At 36.2% G+C, this 23,264-nt stretch overlaps 1 protein-coding gene across 3 annotated transcripts in view; it reads left to right on the forward strand.

Moving 5' to 3' along the window:
- GRID1 (glutamate ionotropic receptor delta type subunit 1) overlaps positions 1 to 23,264 on the forward strand; it is a 548,463-nt gene that overhangs the window by 435,663 nt on the left and 89,536 nt on the right. For all 3 annotated transcript variants that reach the window (XM_086616474.1, XM_086616475.1, XM_086616476.1), the window contains exons 7-8: positions 8,931 to 9,092; positions 10,398 to 10,517. In XM_086616474.1, the coding sequence (XP_086472600.1) occupies positions 8,931 to 9,092; positions 10,398 to 10,517 (282 nt within the window). The remainder of the gene's footprint in view (positions 1 to 8,930; positions 9,093 to 10,397; positions 10,518 to 23,264) is intronic.

Below are 23,264 nucleotides of genomic sequence, written 5' to 3' on the forward strand. Positions count from 1 at the left end.
AGCATGAATAGCTTCGTGCCCTATTACTAAATTTCACTGAAAAGGACACTTTAGGAAGGATCCTCTTCCTGCTGATTCCGAAACGTGAGTTTTGAGAAACAAAACATTCTCAGATTCTATCTTCCAGAAACATTAAACCACTTTAGAAACTGTCTTTAAGAAAATGAAACAGTAATGTTATGCTTTGCCCGTTAACTCCTTCTTTACGAACTTAGAAACGAGAAAGAGATATGAAGACATACAGAGGTATAAAGTTTGCCTTTTGGAAGTTGATTCCATAACTGTCATGTCCAGCCCCACTGGAATGAAATATCATGAAAGGTGAAGGGCACATGTGAGATTTAGCAAATTAGCTTCCCCCAGTATATCTTGTGTTATCTTAAAGTTTCTACAGATTGAGTATAGGATGCTTTTAGCATGTACAGTTATGTCTGAAGTGTTCCTTAGCTGCATTTTATTCATAGGCTTTGCCAAAACATCTTATTTAACACCTTGTGGGCATACAGTTCATATTAATTTCCAAGTATGACTGGCATGTTATTAATGGTCCTGCAATTCAGGTACTTCCAATCTTCTGTTTTCTTTTTTTCTTGCTTAAAAAATAGTTTTGACCTTTTGCTGTACAGAAGTACATCACTAAATTACCCTTGTTGCCAGAGGCTCCAGTAGCTCCCAGCTCCATGTCAGGCTGCATGAATCCACCAGAGGCAGTGACCGCCTGCCAACACCGAGTCCTTGCACTGCTTTGAAGTAGTTTGATTAACACCATGGTTTGGAAATCCCTGGCTCCTTCTCCCTTGGGCAATCTCATATTAGTAGTTCTTTGTTGTCAAGGTAACTTACCAGCTATTGTTGGTTAATTATTTATTTAATGACTTTGAAGAAGAATAAGCTAATCTCTGTCAGCCTCTAGCTGTAAGATTTTTATAGGGGAGAATTTAACATTTTTAACAAGCTAGTAAAGAAAGAAGCAGTTACGTAATGGATTATTAACTTTATTCTGGCTAAACTAATGAAAATCTTTTTAGAATTATTTTGTTCTCAGTGTCTTTAGTACCATATCCTGGAAAGTTGTTTTTCAGTGAGGGATTGTCCCAGTTTGGCATCCTGACAAGGCTTCTAAAGATCAGGCTGTTCTGCAAGCTCATCCAAAAATTCGTCTGTTCTGAATGCTTTGTGGAAATCCAATCTATTCCATCAACCCACTTGTCAAAATTTTGCTCATGCCCTTATTTCTTGCACGTATGATATACCCAGCTGGGTTTCTGCTTCAACTGGAGAAAAAGCTTTATAAAGTTTCCTGTCTTGATAATTTTATTTGACTTCAGAGGACCACATTTATCTCTTTCTTATTCTTCATATATGATTTTCTGTGTTCATCTCTTTCTTATTTGTAAGTGGAAAAGAGACAGTTTAGAACTTGCTGGCTTCTGTTGGCAATGAGTATCCAGTGGTTTGGGCCATCAGTGTTGTCAGTATTGCCTCATCTGGAGGGAGAATAATGAAGTACTTCAGGATTTATAGTTAAATCTAGTTAGTCCTAGATAGACGTAGTATGTCCCTGCATGGCATTTGAATGGTGTTTAACAGGATTACTGTTTTTAAACTGTTTAGATTATTTCAGATGTAGTCTCACAGTCAATTTGAAGAAATTTTAATTCATAACCTGTTTCTTTCAAAAATCTTCCCATTTAAATACCAATTTTCAAGCCTGTCCACGAACTTTATTTTTGATTAAGATCTCTTATTTCATCAGGTTATTCATGATATGTTCATAAACTCTTTTTTTTTTTTTATGTTTTTGAGGAAAGATTTCTCTTTAGAGATGTAATGCCCATTACAGTTTGTTTCTTCCCATATTTAACATTTCTACAGTTAAAAAGTTGAATCTATGTGAGACGTTATTTATATTAAAACATTACAGGGACACAGTGTATCTGACATCATTTACCATGATCTAAAATATATAGTAAGATTGAAAAGGCAAAAAGAAAACCCCAGCAAGCTGTGCCACAAAATTAATGAGGTTATTCCTCACAGAATTCAGAGTCCAACCTCTCTCCTGAAGAACTATTCCAGGCTTTGTTTTGATGTATTTGAAGAGAAGATGTTGAGAAGTGGGAGAGAGTACTCATTAAAACAGCTACTCTTCTCCCTGTGTAAAGATTTAATTCTTCCAACACTTGACCATCAGCTATCTTTGTAGACATCTTCCTACACAGCTGCGTTTTTATTTATGAATTGTCTTCTCTTCAGGAATGACTGCAATTTAACTACTGTAAGTGTAGTTATTTTTTGGAGATGTATTTGGCTGCCTGAACTTAAGGGCCTAATCCTATAGTTCTATCCAACTAAATAGCCTTACTCTCATTTCACCTATTTACACTGCTGCTATTACACAGCTAAGTGCTACTGGGGCAGTAAATATTGATTAAGTCCTATCAAAGCATTCACTTTCTCCCATAAAGGATTGATGAGCCACATTTTTATTTTCTTTTCATTACAAACCTATATTTGCATGTCTCCTTAGCAAAGTTTATTTTGGACTTTTGGCCAAATGTTCAGTCATGGTGAAACTGTTTCTAAGTACTATATGAATGAAAAATATCCTTAAACTGACTTTACTGCCCTTTACGCAACATAATCTCTCCCTGAAGCCTAATGATATGTGTTTTATACAAGGTGCATTAGCAGAAGAATTGGTCTAAAAAACCCAAACAACCCCTGGTGTCCTCTGGCCATGTGGGATTTTGTGAGCACTCTGGAGGCTCGAATCCCTGGTACGTTCTGGAGCAAGCTTTGCCTCTCTGCTCAGACTACCTCTTTTGACTGCTGGAGTTCTCTATTTGCACAGTTATTTCATTGAATTTTTGTTCAGCGCTTTATCAGGGAGCAGACAACAGTAGCTAGAAAAAAGGGTCACTACCTTCGTTTTTCATTTTTTATTGCCTCTGAAACCTAAATTGCATCCATATTTATTTATAAATGAGATAGGGTAAAATGATAATCTTATACTCTGATTTGCAATTCCAATATTACCTCTTGTTCTTCTGTTTGACTCTTAGCTGTGTTCAGTTTTCTTTATCAAATGCCTCCTGCTAGACTTTCCCTGGACAGTGAGTGTTAGCTGTGCCAAATTCTTGAGATGTTTAGTGAGCAAGGCCAATGCCTGCAGCTAACAAGCTTGAGCATAACAGGGTAATCCAGACCTTGTATTATTGTTAACATGTTGTTATAAAGCACACTGAGTAAGAAAACACTCATCATTATGATAAATACTCATAATAAATAGCTGATGGACAGTGAGTGTTTCAGAGAATAGAAGCTGTAGGTAGAATGATGTGAGATGTGTAACTCAGTAAAAAAGGAAAAAAATGAAAAAGGAAATAAAAGCTGCTTATCAATAAAAAAGAGATTCTGAGAATGTAGTCTTCCAAAGAAATCTTTGGAAGCCCCATTTTTTGAGATACTTAAAAGTGGAACGGGCAGAGCACAAAATAATACACTGACTAGATTCCTTACTGTCAGAGGACTTGAATAAATATACAATTGAGGTCTCTTCTTCTGTGGTTTTAGGAAAATTTTATTTAGGCTTTCATTTGCTTCGGTGATAATAAATAGCCCTTTGGAAGTTTGAAGCTGACATTTGAGTCTTTAATGAACGTTTGTTTTTTGACTCTGGCTTTCTCGTGAATGCCAGACTGCTGGCTGTGATTTTGTTCTCCACAAGCAGCGAAGCATGTATTTAAAACATAGGCATTCACGCAAAGTCTCACAATAAGCTCTGCAAGCTAATTTAAGAAAATGAAATAGGTCAAATTTTCAGTCTCTCCACTCCAACAATATCCTTGTAAGCTTGCCATTATACCATAAGTAAACCATCAATCTTCACTGCTCCTGGTAAGATGCATCCCATCATGAGAGACACACGTGCGTAGCTGTGTTTGGCAGTACTTGAACTTTGTCAGCTGAAGTACGGTTTTAGGGCACGCTGGTGCGTGTGTATGCAGGCACAATGATATCACTCGTCAGGCAGCAAGCGTTTCTGCTGCTGGCAGGCTGCACTGGATCTGAGCTCCTCTTCCATCTGCTTCATCCTTGGAGCTGACTGCTGCGGCCACTCACGGGGTGATTTTGGCAGCAGCAGGGTACAGATGCCCAGCTTGGGAATGAGTTTTTGAAGCAGTGGTGGCTGGATGTCAGCTTATCTTCCCAGCTGGTCTCTTCAGCGGTCTTGTCTAGCTAGAATTCTGGCTCTGTGGGCAACTCAGAAGTTGGAGTCAGTCTTTGTGACTTGTTGGCCTTCCCAGAAGAGCACTTGTCTATGATTAGTTCTATGAAGGAGCTAAAAGCTATCTTCATACGTAACTTTAAAAGTAAAATCACTCTGGAAAATCTCATGAAATTCACATAAACACCTCTATAAAATTACATTTAACAATGTGATAAGGAGAGATTTCCATTCTCATTTAAAATTTCTGCTCTACTAGCGTGTGGTGGATTTCTTCCTTCATTGGAAAATAAAGGTTCATGAAGTCTGGAATAATTCTCAGAAGATATACCAGAACATGCCTAGAATTACTCCTGTACAGGGCGTGCTCTTTAACATATTGGTGAAACAGTCACCATCACTCTTACAGCAGATAGATTAAAAAGCATTTCAGTCACAATACCTCTGGCTCTTACAGCTCTCAGCAATGAAGTGAGAGAAACTGAAAATTACTATTTCTTCCTCCAAACAGGACAGAAATTAAACACTTTGTTCTAATCTAGGAATTTTTGGTTTATGAAGGGGAATCCCTGCAGGTAGATAAATATCCTGCCCTCCTCTGTTCCCCTGTGAATATATAAATAGGGGAAATGAAAAATGCTCCAGAGCTTGGAAAACGCAAAGTAGTCAAGTACATCGCCTTGTTTTTTCTTCTTTCTTGCTTTGCTACCAATTCTGAATGCTACCTGAAGACTAATTTTTAAATTTACTATTTTCTCATGCCTCTGACAACACTGATAGAAACCGAGTATAGTTGATCCCTTGGGTATCTCACAAATTCCCTTTCAATGATCATGTTCGTATTCAGAAGGAGTTGGATAGTTAGCTGAAAATTAAAATGTGTGTGCAGTTGTGGTAGCAAATGTATACAGGCTTTGTCTGCTGAACTCTTTTTCTTTTTGCAGCACCACTATTCCAGAGGTTACAGCAAACTCACGTTGCAAATACAGTCTAGTACATGTGCAGAGATTTTGCAGTATTAAAATGAATATAATAGAAAATAAAGGAAATTGTTATAGCCCTGGATTTACTGTGAGATCAGGCCAGAATTTCTGTGGGTTTTTTTTAATGTAACATTTTTCTACAAGAAAATATAGAGAGTGTGATGAATTCAGGTAGTAAGTGAATGTTATTTTGAGAAAGGGAGCATATTTGAGGCATTTAAGTATAATTTTTCTACCACAGAAAGGAATTAGAAAAAAGGTAGATAAAAATATACCTCAAAGTAATTTAATAATATATCTTACTACAGGTATTGAAGGAATCAACTGTTCAGCTACACTCACACAACACTACTCAGGAATCAGATTAGACCTGGTTCTGTAATTCTGTTTTCTAGCATAAAGCTAGTTCTCATCTGGGATTAGGCAAAGACATTCAATCTATACCACTGTGAATGTTCAGGAGCTGGGTTTTGCTCTGCACACTGTGAAGGATGAAAAGGACATTATTTCCTGAGTTACTAGGATATTTTTGATTGTTCTTGATTATTTTTTGTACTGCACAAAAGTGACTCTTGACCTAGAGGACTACCAAAACAATACTACCATGTGAACATTCTGCCTTCTCTTATTTCTCTTTCACTGTCTACACACTGAATTTTGATCACTCTGCAAAACCAGATCCTTTGAGTCATACTTTATAAGTTTTAAAGGATTCTGCCCTTAATAGAGTGAACTTCTATATTTTGTGTTGGTTTATGGCTTAACTAGCAGACTGAACAAATATAATATTAAAATAAGAGAATTGGTTTTCTTAATATTACAAATCCAGCCTCAGTTGTGGAGGTATGCTGCTGATTTTTTTCCTAGCTTGCATATTTCCAATGCTAAAAAAGAAGTGTTGATTGTGCGAATAAAATTCAACTTTCTCTTCCACAGGATGACTCTTCAGTGAGTGGGGGGTAAAATGTAGTAATGTATGCGTGTCATTTTTACTGGAGTAAATACTCAGAGTATGATTATACCAAAAAAGGGATTTTGCTGATTAAAAAGTATCACATACTCATTTTTTGGATGAGGCTTTCAGTAGAAGAATTCTGGAGTGGTAAAATGCCAGTGGATAAGTGTGTACAACAGGACATACAGAATATTTTTTCCATGGCAAAAAGTAACTTGCTGTGTTCTCTGCAACATTTTCTTCTGCCTTGGTACATTTCTCCAGATATACGACAGAAGGCCGTAAGTAGTGGGAAACTCTTCTTGTGCAGTCCCTTCCTTGCTGCCACTCAGTTTATATCATTCTTTCAAAAGAAAGTACTGAAACAATAGTGATACAAAATTTGTTACAGGTCTAAGTGAACTATGAGGATTAGGTTGGAAAACATGAGATTGCTTTGTTCTGCTCTACAGCATAAGGTAGTTTGAGTTAGATACATGGTCGTATAGGGTAAGATCTCAAAAGTAGTTCTTTTAAGCTTTCAGTCCGTTATACATGCAGAACTGTGGCGGCTTCTCTAAGAGCATAAAAAGCAGAGAGAAATAAAGCAGTGTACACAAGTACATCTTATATTTTGCCCTAGAGCTCTCTGCTAGCAAGCCAAGCAAAATGCTTTTGGGATGGAGGCTGCAGTTTTCCAGAACTGAAGAAGAACAGTGCCAAGCTGAGAAAATGCAAAGCATTTCTGATTTATTGCGGTTCCAAAGCAACAGACAATGAGTTGCCAGTTAAGAGTGAAGGTGTAAAATCAAATTCGGTGGGGAGCAAAGACAATCATGATGGCACATAAGAAATGGCATTACGCATATAAAATCTATTTCTAAGCAAGTGGATTTTGTGGTATGTTGTTTGGCCTGGTTTACTTTGGGGGTTTGGGGGTGGGTTGGTTTTTTTTGTTTGTTTGTTTTCTTTTCTTTTGTGGAGAGTAGCTTAACACAGAAGAGGAAAATTGCCCTGTTGACCAATAAGGATTCACTTGGTAGTTTTATTTGAAAGATGCTTGGAAAATATCTGCAGCATAGGGAGACAAATGCAACTGAGCAGAAGAGACTTATTTGCTGGGACTCTTATTAACTCTTTAACTACTTACTTTTCTTAAAAAGAGAGGAAATCTGGAAAGTAGCTGTTTTGGAAACTCTTTTAAAACAAAAAGTATTAACTAGATAAAATAACAGAAATAGGGAATAGATGTTGATTGTTCAGGAAAGCTGGGAAAGAAAAGAAAAGCAGGAAAAAAGATGGCAATGCCAGATGAGAGAGATCAGTCATAGTATCTCAGGTTTTGCATTACTTTTGCATTAAGATCCCTTTTTATGTTTAGTCACACAAATAAGTGGATATTCTCAACTTCTTTTTTGTGTATTTTCTTCCTATTTTGATTCTTTCAAAATGATTTTATGTTTATGTATCTTTTGTTCAGATTTACTTACACTAGAAGATTTTTCAAAGTGCCTAGGTTCTCAGTTTATGTCAAACTCCAGATTATGGAACACGAAACATTTCGTTTCTGAAGATTAAGATCTTAAGATATCAGAAGTTTACTTGCTGCCAGTGATACAACAGTAATACATGTTTGAGCTTTCACAGCTAAGTGATATTTTTATAGGAAGGATGCAGCTGCATTAACTTCTGCATATACCCCTTTCCTGGTCTCTAGGCAACATTTTCTAAGGAATTAGAGAAATTCAAAAGATAAATGGCAAATTTGTGGATCACCATGAGTAAAGGTTTCAGCTAGCGGAATATCTTTTTAATAATTGTAAAAAAAAAAAAAAAAGCTGTATCTGGTAACTGGTGCTTACTGGAGATTTGAGTTTAGTAAAAAGTAAATCAATCCCCCTGAATCTGTGCATAGATTGAAGAAGAGTGCATGTAAACTCTGGAAACAGGTGGAAAGTATCTAATTTTTTTTTTTAAATCACTTTTCTCAGCCAACTTCCAGTGCTAAAGTTTTACCACTTGCAGTGGATGCTGCTACATGTCAAAGATTGACCTTGTATTGCTGGCCATCTTGGTTCGAAAAATTAAATACCTGGTTGAGCATTTCCAGTGTGGTGTTCTTACTAGAGCCTTTGTTGTCAATTATTGTTCTCTTTATCTCTCATGTAAATTGAAGAATAAGGAGGCTAAAATCAATAGCTCCAGAGAAAGTAGAATAGTAGCCAGTCTCCTGTATATTTGGTGGAGAGAGATAAGACCAAAATCATACTGTCATTTCTCCTCTCTCTTTTCTAAACATTTGCATTAGTATTATATTTTTGCTGTGCCAGAAATTACCAAGGAGATTGCTCAAATGAACAAAAAGAACAAGAACTTAATTCCATTCTATCTTTTTTGCCTTTCTGAAAGGACTGACAAATAGCAATCCTTGTCTTTCATTGATAGATAGCTGGACTCCTTCTGTAAGTTGAGTTCATATTTGAACTGTGCTTGCGTACGTCTTTACAGCACTGCACTGCATTGCAGTGCTGTAGGAAATGCATAGGCAATGCAAGTGTGCCAGTGTCCCTTGGCCAGAAGGGCCCAGGTGGCAAGCAGGAAAGAAGGTAGGAGTGAGCAATGATATTTGTCTGAATTGCCTTGACTGTTGAACACATCAAATATATCCAACTTTTAGTTTCTACTTATGTCTTCTTTTGGTTTATTTGTTAGCCAGTTTTCACAGTTTCTTCGAAAGGATGCTCAGATAAACAAAGAGGCTCATTCTTATTATTGTTTGCAGGTTTCCAACCTGTACCTGTATGACAGTGTGCTTATGCTGGCCAATGCTTTCCACAGAAAACTGGAGGACAGGAAATGGCACAGCATGGCAAGTCTGAACTGCATGAGGAAATCCACCAAACCTTGGAATGGAGGACGATCCATGCTAGAGACTATAAAGAAGGTGAGAATAGACAAACCACAATTGTGTGAGCAATTGAAAGAGTTCTTCATGTCTACTGAGATTAGCCTTTGAAGATGTTTTGACCTCTATTCAATTTTGATTTATTACAAACAAGTGATTTAGAACTACCAAGAATGATCTACAGCTATGAAACAAGCAAGTTATTTATTACAAACAAATTACACACACACTGCAACATTGCTCCAGTGGTGTGTGTTCTACTTCTGTTGTTCTCATAGCTGCCTTCTGTGGAAGTAGTGTGATTAGGAATAGTCATACAAATTGATGTGTGTATGCATCATAATAATTTCCCCAAGAGAAGAACTTAGAGAGCTCGAGGGGCCAACCACCAATAAGGTTTAAGATTTATGTTCCATTTACTACAGCTCAACTAGCTTCTTAAGTTAGCTGAGCATTGGTAAGTATCTATTTATGTACTGTAGTAGCCCAGAGCAAAAGGGATCTGATTTAGCTGTGTTGTCACTAACAGTTACACTGGCTTGCAACATGTTGAATTTCTCAAATTTGGACAGTACTGTGGCTTCGCAGATGCATGGTAACATCTTGTATGAAAGTAATTCGAGCACAAACACTAGTGGAAAAAGTACTCATTTTTTTACTGTACTAACTTCAGTAATTATTCAGGGGAAAAAAAAGCCTTGTTTCCCCATATATGTTGCTGGAATTGTTTTCTCTAGTAAAATGATGCAATCTGATCAAGTGTTACGTTATGCTCTGACCAGTCCTAATGATGCCATCCTTTGTTGTTAAATTAATTCAAAGTTTAGTGTAATTTCAAGTTTCTTTGCTAAAAACTCAAAGTCAAACTCTGGAATATATTCACAAAGAGGTTTTAATAATACTTAAAATTTTATCTTTTCCTCGTGCCTCCTCTGGGAGTACAGCAGGCATACTTTTTTTTTGAACTTGGAGTTCATGCCTTTATATTCAACTCCATGGCTGAACCTGCTGCCCTCAGTTACTCTGAAAGGGATGTTGTCTTACGGTCCACCTAGGTCCTTCTCCTTTTCTTTGGAGTCTGTCTCTGTGGATGATGAAGACCTGATGGCTTTTTTCCACAATATACAGTGGATGTTAGTACTAAAGTAATTTTCTAAAAAAAAAAAAAAACCCCAAACCAACCCAAACTCTTTTGTCTGTCACTGTTTGAACTATTGAAGAACATGTAATTGCCACATTTAAGTTCCCTGTAAAAATTTTCAAATTTGGCATACCTTTAATGAAGAGAAGTCTTTATAAAGGCAAATTTGTTCTGTTCTAAATTTCTGAAACTTATTTCCTCAGGGTCATATAACTGGGCTTACTGGTGTTATGGAGTTCAGAGAAGATGGTGCCAACCCCTATGTACAATTTGAAATTCTGGGCACTAGCTACAGCGAAACATTTGGCAAAGATGTGCGGAGGGTAAAGATGTGCTACTTCTTTCTCTCTTTTGTTTTCCTCTAAATAATATCCATTCTGCTTCACAGGATAAAATGTTATTCTTTAAGAATGAATTAGTGCTACACTGCAGAAGAAATTTACTGTAAGGGAAATATTTTCTAACATCATACACACTTAAATCTTGAAAGCTAATTTTATATTGGTAGGCAGGAGTCCTGCAAGTTGTTTCTATGTGCAGTAATGATGCCGTGTCATAACAGTACTGCGAACATAATAGTGAAGATTGCATAATTCTGCTCACGTACATTATTGTTAATTAAGATATAATTGATATAACTGGCACTTGTCTTACTAAGGAAGCTAACTGAGAATATAAATTACCGAGACACACAACGATGTTTCAAAGTATAGCTACTGCAAGAATTTGAGATTAAAAAAAAATCTAGAGAAGATAATTTCCAAAATGGACAAGGTTATGTTGTGTAAAGTAAAGGATGATGTATCACTGGTAGCTGGTGGAACCAGGACTGATTAGAAGGGAGTTGGAGTGGTTCCATGGGGTTGCTAACATAAATCGTTGTAGGCTGAGAAGGCTACCTTCAACATGTTTATGCACAGGGGATACTCCGAAAACACCTGAAATTCTCATTTGAACAGTGAGGTTCTGATTGGAACCCAAGCTACAAAATGTCCCTAAACTGGTCAACCAGTTGAAATACAGATGTTACCACTGTATGGTAAATGGGTCCTACGTTAAGCAGAGCTGTACAAACAAGATTCCATGAAGAATTAAAATCTATGATGTTTTCTATTTTCATTTGACCATTGATTTCTATGTTTTGTTTCGATCCACCTGAATTACATGAGTCTAAACAGAAAAAAAACAAGCAAAGAACTTGTGTTTACATTATCATCTTAAACAGCTAAACCTGAGATTCTTTCAGAGTCAAATTTGGCACGAGGATTCTGGACACTGAGCCAAAGGCTTGCAATATCTATTAGAAATGCAACAGAACAAGAGAAGCGTTTGAAATGTATAAAGCTCCAGGAGATATAATTGAAAAATTTCTGTTGCCAAAAAATGTCTCTGAAGACTTCAGATTGGCTGGGCACCTTCTGGTATTGTAATGACCAGAAAAGGCTGTTTCTCAGTCGGCTTTCATTTCTAGAAGATTTCTACTGCAAATGAGGAAGTCTAAGTTCCAAATACTAACCTGAATGATGAAAAATTATCTTAATTTTGGAAACAGTGTTACCTATTTAATAAAACAGAGTTGGCTTAGGAGATCTAGAAAGAGATTCCAGTTCATAAACAGAAGTATGCACCTTACTTTTTGCACAACTATGAATAACAGAAGTCCTTGGTGCCATGTGAGGTGCCGTGGACTGTCCTACTCTTTTTCCAGCTGACACTATAGGAAAGCATGAGTGTCCTGTTAGTGCTGCGTTTTCCCTAGCAGATGGATGCCATGGGGTATTTGAGTTTGGTTCCATTTTGTTACAGAATTCCCAAGTGACTTTAAGTCCCATAATCGCTTTATGCTTCGAAATACCTTTCAGTAAAATTGGCATGATTACCACTCAGAACAGGTTTGAGGCCTTAAAGGGAAATTATGATGTGTGAGTATGCATTATTACTTCTTTTCTAATGTACATTTCAAATATGGTAACACATATACAAAACCTCTCACTTCAGAATGTGTAGCACTGTGGACAAATTGAGATATAATCCAGATGTGTGAAGTGGAGATAACTAAAATATCACTCAAAAGGGACCACAAGGCAAAGAAATAGGTAAAATGACTAAATGGGAAAATGACTAAAATGGCTAAACTGTTATACTACTGATCACTGTCAATCCCTAATGTGCTACTTTGGGATTACGTGGTTAACATAGCAAGGCTTAACTTTTTGGATGTTAAATGCAGAATATTATACAGTTCCCAAAATGAAAGGGAGTACAATTCTAAATTGGTAAAAAGCTACTGGCTGTGGAATACTACTCTGAGCTAAAATGAAGTTCTGGAAATGATCCTTTTAGCTTATATATAGACAGAGTAAAAAGTCAGCAACGTACTAGAGAAGTCTATAGGAGAATTTGGAAGAGATGATAATTCTTAGAGCAAAATTACTATGGGACTACTGGTATTCAATTATTTAGACAGCCTGACTTTTTATTATTGCAGCAAAAATATGTTACAGCTCAGAAGTACTTGTTGCACTGAGACCTGGTATTTCTGCAGACAACTGTTCCTTCTACTAGCTCTGGTTGAGTTACGAGTGCAAGTAAATATATGTATTTGCTCGCTTAATATACCTTCTTTATTTCACAAGTCTAACTATATTTTTGTGGTAAAGGCTGATAACAGCTTTTGTGTATTTTGTGTATGTGTTTTCTTTTTCCTTTATTTGGGATGTTAGTGAAAGGGAAACTTTAGAAAACGCTCTAATTTTTTTATTTTAAACATAGAAGAACAGAGTATGTCCTTTAAGGTATACCACCTTGCTTTACAAAAGGCTGGGGTGATTGCTTTCTATTCACTGTGTGCATGTGGAATTGGGGAAGCATGGTGTATTCATGTTTTTAAAAGAGGTCAGTGTGGTGACTTGTCAGGACATTTGAAAGTTGAAGGATAAGATTTTCAGAGAATCTGAAAAGGCTTAAATGCCTAGTGCTTGATGATTGCCAGTATGACTTATGTTCCTAACATCTGTAAACATCTTTAAAAATAGCAACCTGAGTATCTGTATATTTTTTTAAAGAAGCAGAAGAACTTGATGTAAAGAGATAAGGGGACTATAAAAAGTATAAAACATAACAGAATCAAACAAAAAGGAAACTTTAATAGCTGATGCCACACTAATGTTTTAAATTGAATGAAATTTAAGTGAAAGAGTGAAAGAAACACAGGGGAAGTATAACTTGGAAAACCAAGATAAAGTGGCATAGAGTGTTTAGGTAAAGCCTGTGGAGCAGATGGAATGAGACTAACAGCTTATTATGTTCAAAACCATTTGAGACTTCTGAGATTTGCATTTGTAGTGGATAAAAAACAACCCTTCTCATTTCACCTCTTATGTCCACCATGCTAAGGGTGTATGCATCAAATTCAGCACCAGCTTTAATTGCTGTAATTGCTGTGTTATTCACCATTGAATGGTCTTTCTCTGAATTTAGAGGTACCAACATGCTGCTTTTTTTTTTTTTTTGGCTTTAAATTCTAATTTGTTTGTCCTTTATGAATTTATTTTTTTACCTGCATGGATGTGTAAAGCCTCTCTTTTGTGTTTACATTTTTATCTCTTCTACCTAAAGATTCTTGAACCTTTGGTTCATTCCCAGCACTGGCAGTGGCTGGAGGTGATCGTTATGTCATTTTGCTTCGTTGGCTCACTGTCCCCATGTAGCATGGAGTTGAGGGTACTTGTCTGCTTTATATAAACTTTTGAAGCCTGATAGAAAAAAAAAGAGTCTAGCAAAAACATTTAGCTTTTAACATTAAGAAATTGAATGAATAATAGTATTAAAAACTGTATATTCCTAATTGTATGGCAGACTATCCCTTCACAGCATGTTTGGAATTGTTAATGGAGGACTATGTCACACTTCCACAGTACAAAGGACATGAAATGAGAAAGGAGATCAGGACTCCATTAATTCCCTCTTTATTGATTGTCTATATTGTTAGTTCTTATTTATGAAAGCCTTGCTGTAACTTTCAGAACATCTGAGTTGGTTCGTATTTCTTATGTGTCTGCATTGAGTGGATTCCATACAATAGAATAGTTTAATGATCCAGCTGTGAGGCACAAAAACAAGGGAGTCAGGACTTCAGGATGGTATTCCTAGCAACTCACTAACTCACAGTGAACTCTGAGTTGTAAACCTACTTGTTCTTGTTTGACCATGTACGCAGAGAATACTATAACAACTAACTGCCCTTGTAGAGATGTGATTGGGCTTAATTCGATAATGCATGTGAGGAGCTTTATGATTATCTTCATCCTTGGCAGGAAGATCTTCTGTAACTGTGAAACTATGTTGTTATTTAGTTTACTTTATGACAGGGATCATATTTTTTATAAAGCAATCTGCAATTCTTTCCTAAGCTGGCTGCGATGAAAGCAAAATTAATGGTTTACACACATGCTGTATTTCATAAGAAACATTCTGTTCAAAATGATAACGTTTACCATTGGCTATTCATTTCTGTCAGTTGGTATGTTTTCATTTTTTTAAATTAGATTTTCTTGAAATATCATCTGCTTCATAAACAGTCATACTTGTTTCCTTCAGCACTTCTGAGATGGATTGCAGAAGTCACTGTAAGTAATTTTGTGATATGTTTCACAGTTGTTGAAACCCCATTTTTGAATTCTGATACAGTGCTTTAATTTAGATTTGTTACTTTTAGACAGAATCTCATCATTATCACGATGAGAAATCCCATGCTGCCTATTCATTGCAAGAAGGAACTGTATTTTTAGAGGTCTGCAGTAGTAAGTGCTTTCATCTGCAAGAATATTGTCAAGTCACATCATAAGCTGCTAAAAGATATATACTGCAGAGAATTATCTTAGGTGGTTACTGCTTTAATTGAATCAGTTTTACTCATATGGAAAAATACATAACTAAATTGTCTGAGTTTAGCTGTAAAACAGATGCCTGCCTCCTATTTGAGCACTTCATAAACATGCACTGGGGTATAGTAATTCAGTTTAATCTGTTTTTCCAAGGTATCTTTCAGCTGAAATGTAAGACTGAAGTGTTGGCTACTTGTGATCACTAAAGATCCCTTGTTACCTTGCAAAGGGAAGGGCTAATAGTCCTCTCATTCTGGGTAAAATACAATTTTCACATATTTATATTTGATTTAATTTTCTCTTTCTGCTTGAGTTGATTGTTATGGTAGAATAATTTGTAAGAAGAGTATTGTGATTCATCCTATAAATACATTGTGCCAAACTGGAAAAAAAAATTGGAATATTTTACTTGAAATAACAAACCTCTCATTTTCAGTTGTAATTTTCTGTACAAGATGGATGTGAGGAAATATAAATGCATTCCTTGCAAATTCCATAAGTTGAATTATTCATGGTGAAAATTACAGCTGAACATATAGGAAATGGATGTGAACAATTTTTAAACTATAGAAGAATAGTAGAGAAGAAGCATGATGAACCCGTGAGTTTTTTCTGAAATGAAGCGGGGTCCCTGTTTGCCCAAGTTCTTCAAATTGGGCGTTGGATTTTTTTTTTGTAATTTAAGGATTTTATGTTCTGTATGCTTTCATTGTAAAATTATGGCTGAATTATTACACTCACTAACTGAAAAGTAGGTAAGCATGTTTAGAAATGCATTTTTTTGTTGCAAATGTGTAATACATAGTTCTTTTTCATTTTTTTTAATTTTATGTTTTTGAGAAATGTTGCCAATGGGACCCATGCGTTTGTGTAAACTGTTACTTGTATTTGCAAACACAAAATGCTGTATGTTTTTGCAAATTATACCAGTGTCAAGCCTGAGTAAAAGGGCTGTCTTGCAAATTTCAGTTGGAATTCCTCCAAGCATAAGATCATGCTGGTCTTCTCCTTTGGAAGACTGTTTGAATGTTTATATGACATTTTCACAGCATGAAGCTTGAGGCTAAATTTTAAAAAACAGCCATATCTGAGTTATGAGCGGGGCCAGGGTACCTACAGCAATTAAGACACTGCTGAAGTTTCCATAGCCCACATGCACTACTGCCTGTGTGTTTTAGAAATTCTGTTTAATTAATAAGCCACCTACTATGTCACACTTACCAGATTATAATGAAACTTTGGTATAACATTCTCCTTTTTTAACGTGTATGCACTAATGCATAAAATCAAGATGTTAAGAGTGTTAAAATCAGCCTTCTAAAAGCAGTTACATCTTTGATTATGGAGTTTTCATCAAAGCTCCTATAATTTATTGATGGATCCTAGGAGAGTATTCAGAATGGGATGAAGAGAAAGCCCCTTTCTGTGGTTCAGCTCATGAAGAATTCTGTGCTCAAGTGTGCACACTATGAAGAAAAATGTATTTCCATAGGGAAACAGGTCAAGATTTTCTGAGCTTAACACCAAAGAAAATAGAAAGTCTTTGAAAAAAGTTTCACAAATTCTTTTTACCTTTCTGGAAATCCGAAGACAGAGATTATTTGTTATTCTCTTTTGCACAGCATCAATCTTGAACAAAGGCAATAAGACCACTACTTCAGAAAATAACAATAGTCTTTCCTCTTTTTAGTTCCTGCCCTAAGAAATATCTTTGAATCATGATCATTTTTTAAAAATCACTCCAAAACCAGAAAAACTTTATATTGAGTATCAGACTAGGTTTTTTAGTGTAATGTTTATTTAGCAAAATCACTTTGAAAGATATTAATGATAATGCCAAAATATAAGCTCCATTGTTTTAACTAACAAATCACTTTGATGTCGTCTGGGCTTTCATAAGTACATAAATTAAGGAGTTCTAACATCTTTTCATTTGTAGCATGATTTCATTGTCGAAGACAGTTGCAAGGACTGCATGTTGATGGAGACCATGCACAGTTTCCTTTCTGTAGTGTTTGAAATACATGTAATTCTCCTAATTATCGTTTTTGTCTTATATCATTCGGTAAACTGCGAATACATGTAGGTGCCAAGCATAGTTTATGAAGTAATTTATTTCAGCAGTAATTTTAAAATCCATGATAACTACATTGTCTTCATCTGTATATTGCTCTGATATATATTCAATACATAAAGTGGATGATAAAGTACAGGTAGTTAAGTTGTTTGGCCATGTTACATCACAGTTTTGTTAGGAAAACTGACAAAATTTTATGGTTTCTGTTTAGTCTTATTAAAATAAGCAACAGAAATTGAAGTTATTTAAAATTCCCTACCAATTTTGTTTTTCTTTCTGCTATTTCATGCCAGATTATATTACTGTATACCAGTAAACACTTTCACACGCAAGTTTTCAAAAGACGTGTTTAATGGCAAGATATCTTAGTGGTCAGCCCAAATGTGGGACATAAAGAACTTCTGTGTCATGAAGTGCCACAAATTATCTGACTTGCTTTGGCTTGGTTCCTTAATTTCATTATACTTTAAAAAAGAATAACCTTAATTCCTCAGCTCACTCTTTTGGAAAGATACATGCAAAAGGGCATCAGAGATCTGATTATACCTCTTTGTCCATATTGGCTAATTCCTTGAAATAATAGCACTTGGCAGAGATTGCCTGCTGGTGTTCCAGTTCTTGGCAGAACTGCCTTTAAATTGAGGACTTTCTGCTTTCAGACCATGCAGAAAATACTCAGTTCTGCCTTAAAATAGGTACAATCTATAATCAATATGAGCCTGTGTCAAGGAAGGAATTCTAAAATATGCCTGGTCCAATACCACAATATCCCTTGCTATAGGAGTGGATGAATTTATATACTTGGGCAAAACAGACAGATGTCATAAAATTAAACTTGTTTTCCATTTTGAGACAACATTGCTTTTACTGCTTTTACTGGCATGGAGACAGTATCAGGCATAGATAATAACTCTCAAAATGGAATATTCTTTCTGAGCATGACATCTATGTGACAGGCTATCAGATTATAATGTGTCTATTTTTAATATGTTAGTGAGTGTAATGTACAAATATATGAAGGAGCGCCCTGACAATATGATTGCAAATAGGACACATTTTTAAGTTGTATGTTGGTAACAAAATATATTTCTTTAAGCAATATATAGTAATATATACATATAGTTTAAATATTTTCTAGCATGAAAGAGGCATGTGAGCAGAACACAATAATAATTAAAAATATTGACACTATTTAAAAAGTCAATTGTCAATATGTTGCTGTAGGCTGAAACAGTTATGAAAAGCAACAACACATTTGAATTCCTCTTAGTGGAGGAGTTAAGGAGCAAAAAAAAAAGCCCTAACAACACAAACCCCTTGAATACTGAAGCTCACCAAAATCTACTTTTGATGGAGGTTATTTGGAATGATTTCCAGAGGTTGAATCTGTCAGATGAATCAGCCTGTTTGCCCTAGGAAGCCATGCTCTAGCTATTTTAAGTTAAAAATATAATTGCCACTGGTCTGAATGGAAAATAGGATGGAGGTGATTTCTTAGGTGACTGGATTCCTGGTAACACAGAGCATGAAAAATTGTTAAAAACTTGAAATGACACCTAGATCTGACATGGTGAGTAGAGTATCACAAAGAAGAGGTATACTTTGCTGATAGTGACCATACACTCAGCTTTCTTCATGAAGACAGGGCAGGCTCAGAAAGCATCCTGTTGGTACAGTGTAAACTCGACAGAAGTGTCATGTAGAAGAGCTGAACCCTGGTATCTTAAATGGCCAAATCACCTTTACACTCAAAATTCTCTTATGAACAATTATATACCTGTCCTGAAATTAAATTGGAAGTTGCGAAAGTATCTGATTGCATGCCTTAAGCCCATTGGGTTTTTATAAATAGAATTGTACAGAGCATAAAGCATGCAGGATGTCAGTAGAGTATTCTGCCTATGAATTTAAGATACCATGAAGGACTCGGTGATGTAACTCTTCTTCTGTATTCATTACTGTGCTTTGAGATTGTTGGATGGAGGATGCTATCTATAATCCTGTAATTCTTCAAATGCATGAAGTAAATCCCTGAAACAGAATACTACTTTCACGTAGCAAAACAGCTCCAGCCTGCCAACATCTACTTCACTCACAACAATATCTTTTCTATGAAAAGTTCAATTGCAAAGTCTCATGGAGTTTATTGATGAGGTCTGAAGAATTTACAGGCATTGGGCTTTGTTGGATAGCAGATGTAATGAAGAGTGAAAAAAAAAAGAATAATCCAAGGGCTCTCTGTTGTAGTGGAGGAGTTAAGGAGAAATATGCTACTGCTCGTTATTGACTGAAGCAGGTAGCCACATACAGGCTTTCTTTTAGGAAAACAAACAACATAACTGATGTTAGATTTCACTATTTTTATTTGCTTTAAAATTGCTTGCGAAGGTCAGTTTCCCTGAATATGACAACTAAGAAGAGGGCTAGCTTGCTTATAGCAGTAAATTCCTCCCAGTTGAAATACCATGGACAGGTCCCTTCCCAGTTCTTGACTCAGGACAGTGCTTGCACTTGTTCCTGCTGTGTCTGAAGTTCCTGTGCCGTCTTGCCTGGTCCTGCTGTTTCTCCCACCATCACAAAATTTTGGGAAAACAAGTGGGGAGGCAAATCCTTTCTCCTGCATGTGCTGTTTTCTGGGGTAATGTGTCTGTGGTGGAAGTAATGATGACTGTTTTGTGTTGCATAGTTTACTAATAGACTGGGGAATTTACCAGTCTGTTAAGTGAATTGTCGGTTTCAGCAAGTTGACCACTGTATCTCCCTGCATTGTTCATTGTAAAGTCTCAAATTCTTAAAATTATATCCATTGGTAAAATTTGACTACAATGCTGTGAGAGAAGTAGGTGTATTTTAAAAGAATTAAGATGATACCTTCTAGGAACGGTATCTGGCTGATATAATTTCTTGGACATTTGTTTTGTTTTTAAGTAAGGACTATTATCTAAATATACACAAGGTTGACAGAGTGTAAAAATAGGTATTCTTTTACAAATCAGGCTAAAGCTTTCCAAATACAGTGCTTGGCAGATAGGCAACTAAAGGTACCAAAGCATTTAGTCCCTGTGGTGTTACCAGAAAGTAGTTCTAGACAAGTACAAGAACTAGCAATTGCTTACATGGAGAGGAAAAAAGATAATGTCCAGTAACTAGGAACATGAGTGACTAGGAACATGAGTGATATTTAATAGTGAGAACATTCAGTTTGAGTAATTCTAGCATCATGTATAATTTCCTTAAAGCTATATGTGCAGTTTATTCTGCCATAAGATTAATAATGCAGTAAGGCACAAGTTAGTAGACGCTTTGCAAGATTGCTGTCTGAGCTGACCTCTCTCTTGTTCTCTCTACTCTCATTCAAGATGCCATTCAATACCAATTTACAAGGCCACTGCAGCTATTTACATTTGAGTAGCACTTGGAGGTTATGGTTTTGTTATACCGAGAGTTGCCCAGGTAGTTAACTATTATTATTGTGTAATACGTAAACCGTGTGGTTCTGTGTTCAGAAAGCTGCTCTTGTAGTTTTGCCATCCTGACAGAAAAACGTTATCAAAACCTAAGTTTTGACAACATTCAGTATTAGGACTTCTCCAAGGTGTTTGCTAAGACAGGATGAATAGTTTTGTGGATCAGGTGTAAAGTATATTTTTCAGGCTAGGTATAACAAACATTGCTGCTCACGTTTCAAACTCAAGGAGGGGATCTCTGGATTTGAATGTGAAGTTTTGTCTGCTTTTTTTCTTTCTCTCTCCTAAGTTTTAAAATAAATAATTGGGAGTGAAGTATTTCTTAGTAGGTGTTCTGAACTTTCTCAGTGATATTGCAAGGTAATCTCACTAGAAATTTTAAAGAAAAATAAGTGTTGTTACTCCATGTTTTTATTAGGACAAGCGAGGGCTACAGAGAGCACAAAATATTTACTTTATAAGCATGAGGGAAGTGCACTGAGATTTTGTTATTATTTTTCATTAGCTCTGATTGGGTTTTGAGTGTTCAGAGGAAGACTTTTCCTCAACAGACTCACTGAAAGGACATTCAGCATCTTCAGCTTTTTTCTCATTTGAACACAAATAGGAACACAGTAACCAGTGAAGCAGAAAACACAGATTTGCTGGCTGAACTGGCTTAAAATGAAAGAGTGAATCTGAACCTAGGGTACAGCCCACAGAGCCTGCTATTCTAGTGAGGCTCTCATTACAGGACATTTCAGTGGCTTTCTTAATTAAAACAAAATGTCCAATCTTCTCTGGATCTCAGGATGAATCTCTTTATGTCAGGGGCTTGCCCTCTGGGTTTGCTTCTCTTCCTCTCAGACATCCCCCAGTTTCACCCCCAGCTACATGGTCCTCACTTGTATATCACATCCTGCACCCTGGAAGCTTCTCTGTGTTGAGAACAGTCACTTGCCTCCATGGAAGCCATCATCTCCCCTATTTCTGCAAGCAGTTCAGCGTGACCTCGTGTGTAGTCTGGCTCTGAAAGATCGTTAACTTCCTTTGTGCTGCCTAACCACAGCTTTTTTAATAGAATGCAACATATAGTCATACAGTGAACTGAGAGATTAAAGAGATGCCGTTCATTTCACAAATCAATATAATGGAGTAAAATTCAAATCAGTGTTGGTTTCCTCTGATTCTATTTTGAATCTCGATGGAGGGTTTGGGCAAAGACAAATGAATTGTTCCAAGATTCAATGGATATAACTATGAATATAGTAACTATGCTATTTTATAACTATGTTATTTTAACTATGGTTTGATTTACTAAAAAGTAAGGAAAAAATGTAAAGAAATGTCTAGTGTTGCATCTCAGAAGAAGAAAGGGAGAAGTTTTTCATATATGTTTACAATATTTATGTAATGTATTTCTGTATATTTTGCCTATGGGTGGTATTACAAGACAATTATTATCAGCCATGACTTACCACCTTCATAACACTTTATCCAAGATGACTCCTGTTGAGTCTTTCTAATTATTCATATACCACGATCTTTCTCTATTTCTTCCATTCCCAAGATGTAGTGCGAAGTAGTCATTTACTGTAGCCAGTAAAGAACAAATTAAAAATATTGTTTGGATTGCCTTTTTAGGCAATTGCCTACTATTTTTAACTTTTGGTGAGAGTCAGATTTTGTAAGGAAAGGAGTTCAGATTATACTAGAGAGATGTTTTTCAGAATTGATAAAAATTTTAAGGCATTAGGTAGTTTTGGCTTTAGAAGAATTATTGCAATTACATTAGTTTTTCAGTATAATTTATTATGATTTTTCAAGAGAGAGCTTACTGCAGTGCTAGTGCTTTGTTTTAACAAGCATGGTGCAGGCAAACATCTCTGTAGCAACATCCTTTGTGCTTCAGGGTGGTACGTTACTGAACCAGCCATGGGAGCAAGGACACAACATCCCAGCAAACTGGCTTCCCCATTGCTGACTCGGTGTGATCATTCAGGTTAATTTGTTGAGTATAACATAGTTCAATATTGGACACTCTGACGAGGATATGAGAGTAATTATTATCTGACATCTGAGTCATCTGTGAAAAGTCAGAGCCACCATCACTAAAACCTTTGTGTCTGCCACAGAGGGACTCCACTTTGGAAAATAAATAACCTTCATCTTAAGGGAAGCTTTCTAGTTGCAAAGGGTCACTGTTGGTGGAGACAATGAGGTTGGACATTCCTCTCTCTCTCTCTGATATATGTGAAACACATGAAGTTGAAGTCTGCTGGCACTGCACAGAGTAAAGAAGCAATATTCTGTTTTTTACTTGTATTAATTGCACACTTATGATATTGTTTAATTGTTTTTTGTGTTGTTCAAGAAACAATGCATTGCCTGCAAATTTTGTTTTTTCTGTATGTTCTTTATAGAACAGGTTGGCTATAAAATGTCATAGGAGTTCACCACATTTATAGGTTGAGCTACAGCTGCCCTAATAACATTTTATCCCAACAAAACCAGGACACACATTTCCTTGCTAAAAAATACATCGGTTGCCCTTACTATACATAATGTCTGGCTGAAGTTGAGGGGGAAAAGTACAGCCTGTCTCTTGACCATTTACAGCACTTCAGAGAGGATCTTCCCCTGTCCGCTGCTCCTGCTGCC

This window comes from Tauraco erythrolophus, chromosome 9, assembly GCF_009769465.1.
Source record: "Tauraco erythrolophus isolate bTauEry1 chromosome 9, bTauEry1.pri, whole genome shotgun sequence".
Taxonomy (NCBI): Eukaryota; Metazoa; Chordata; class Aves; order Musophagiformes; family Musophagidae; genus Tauraco; species Tauraco erythrolophus.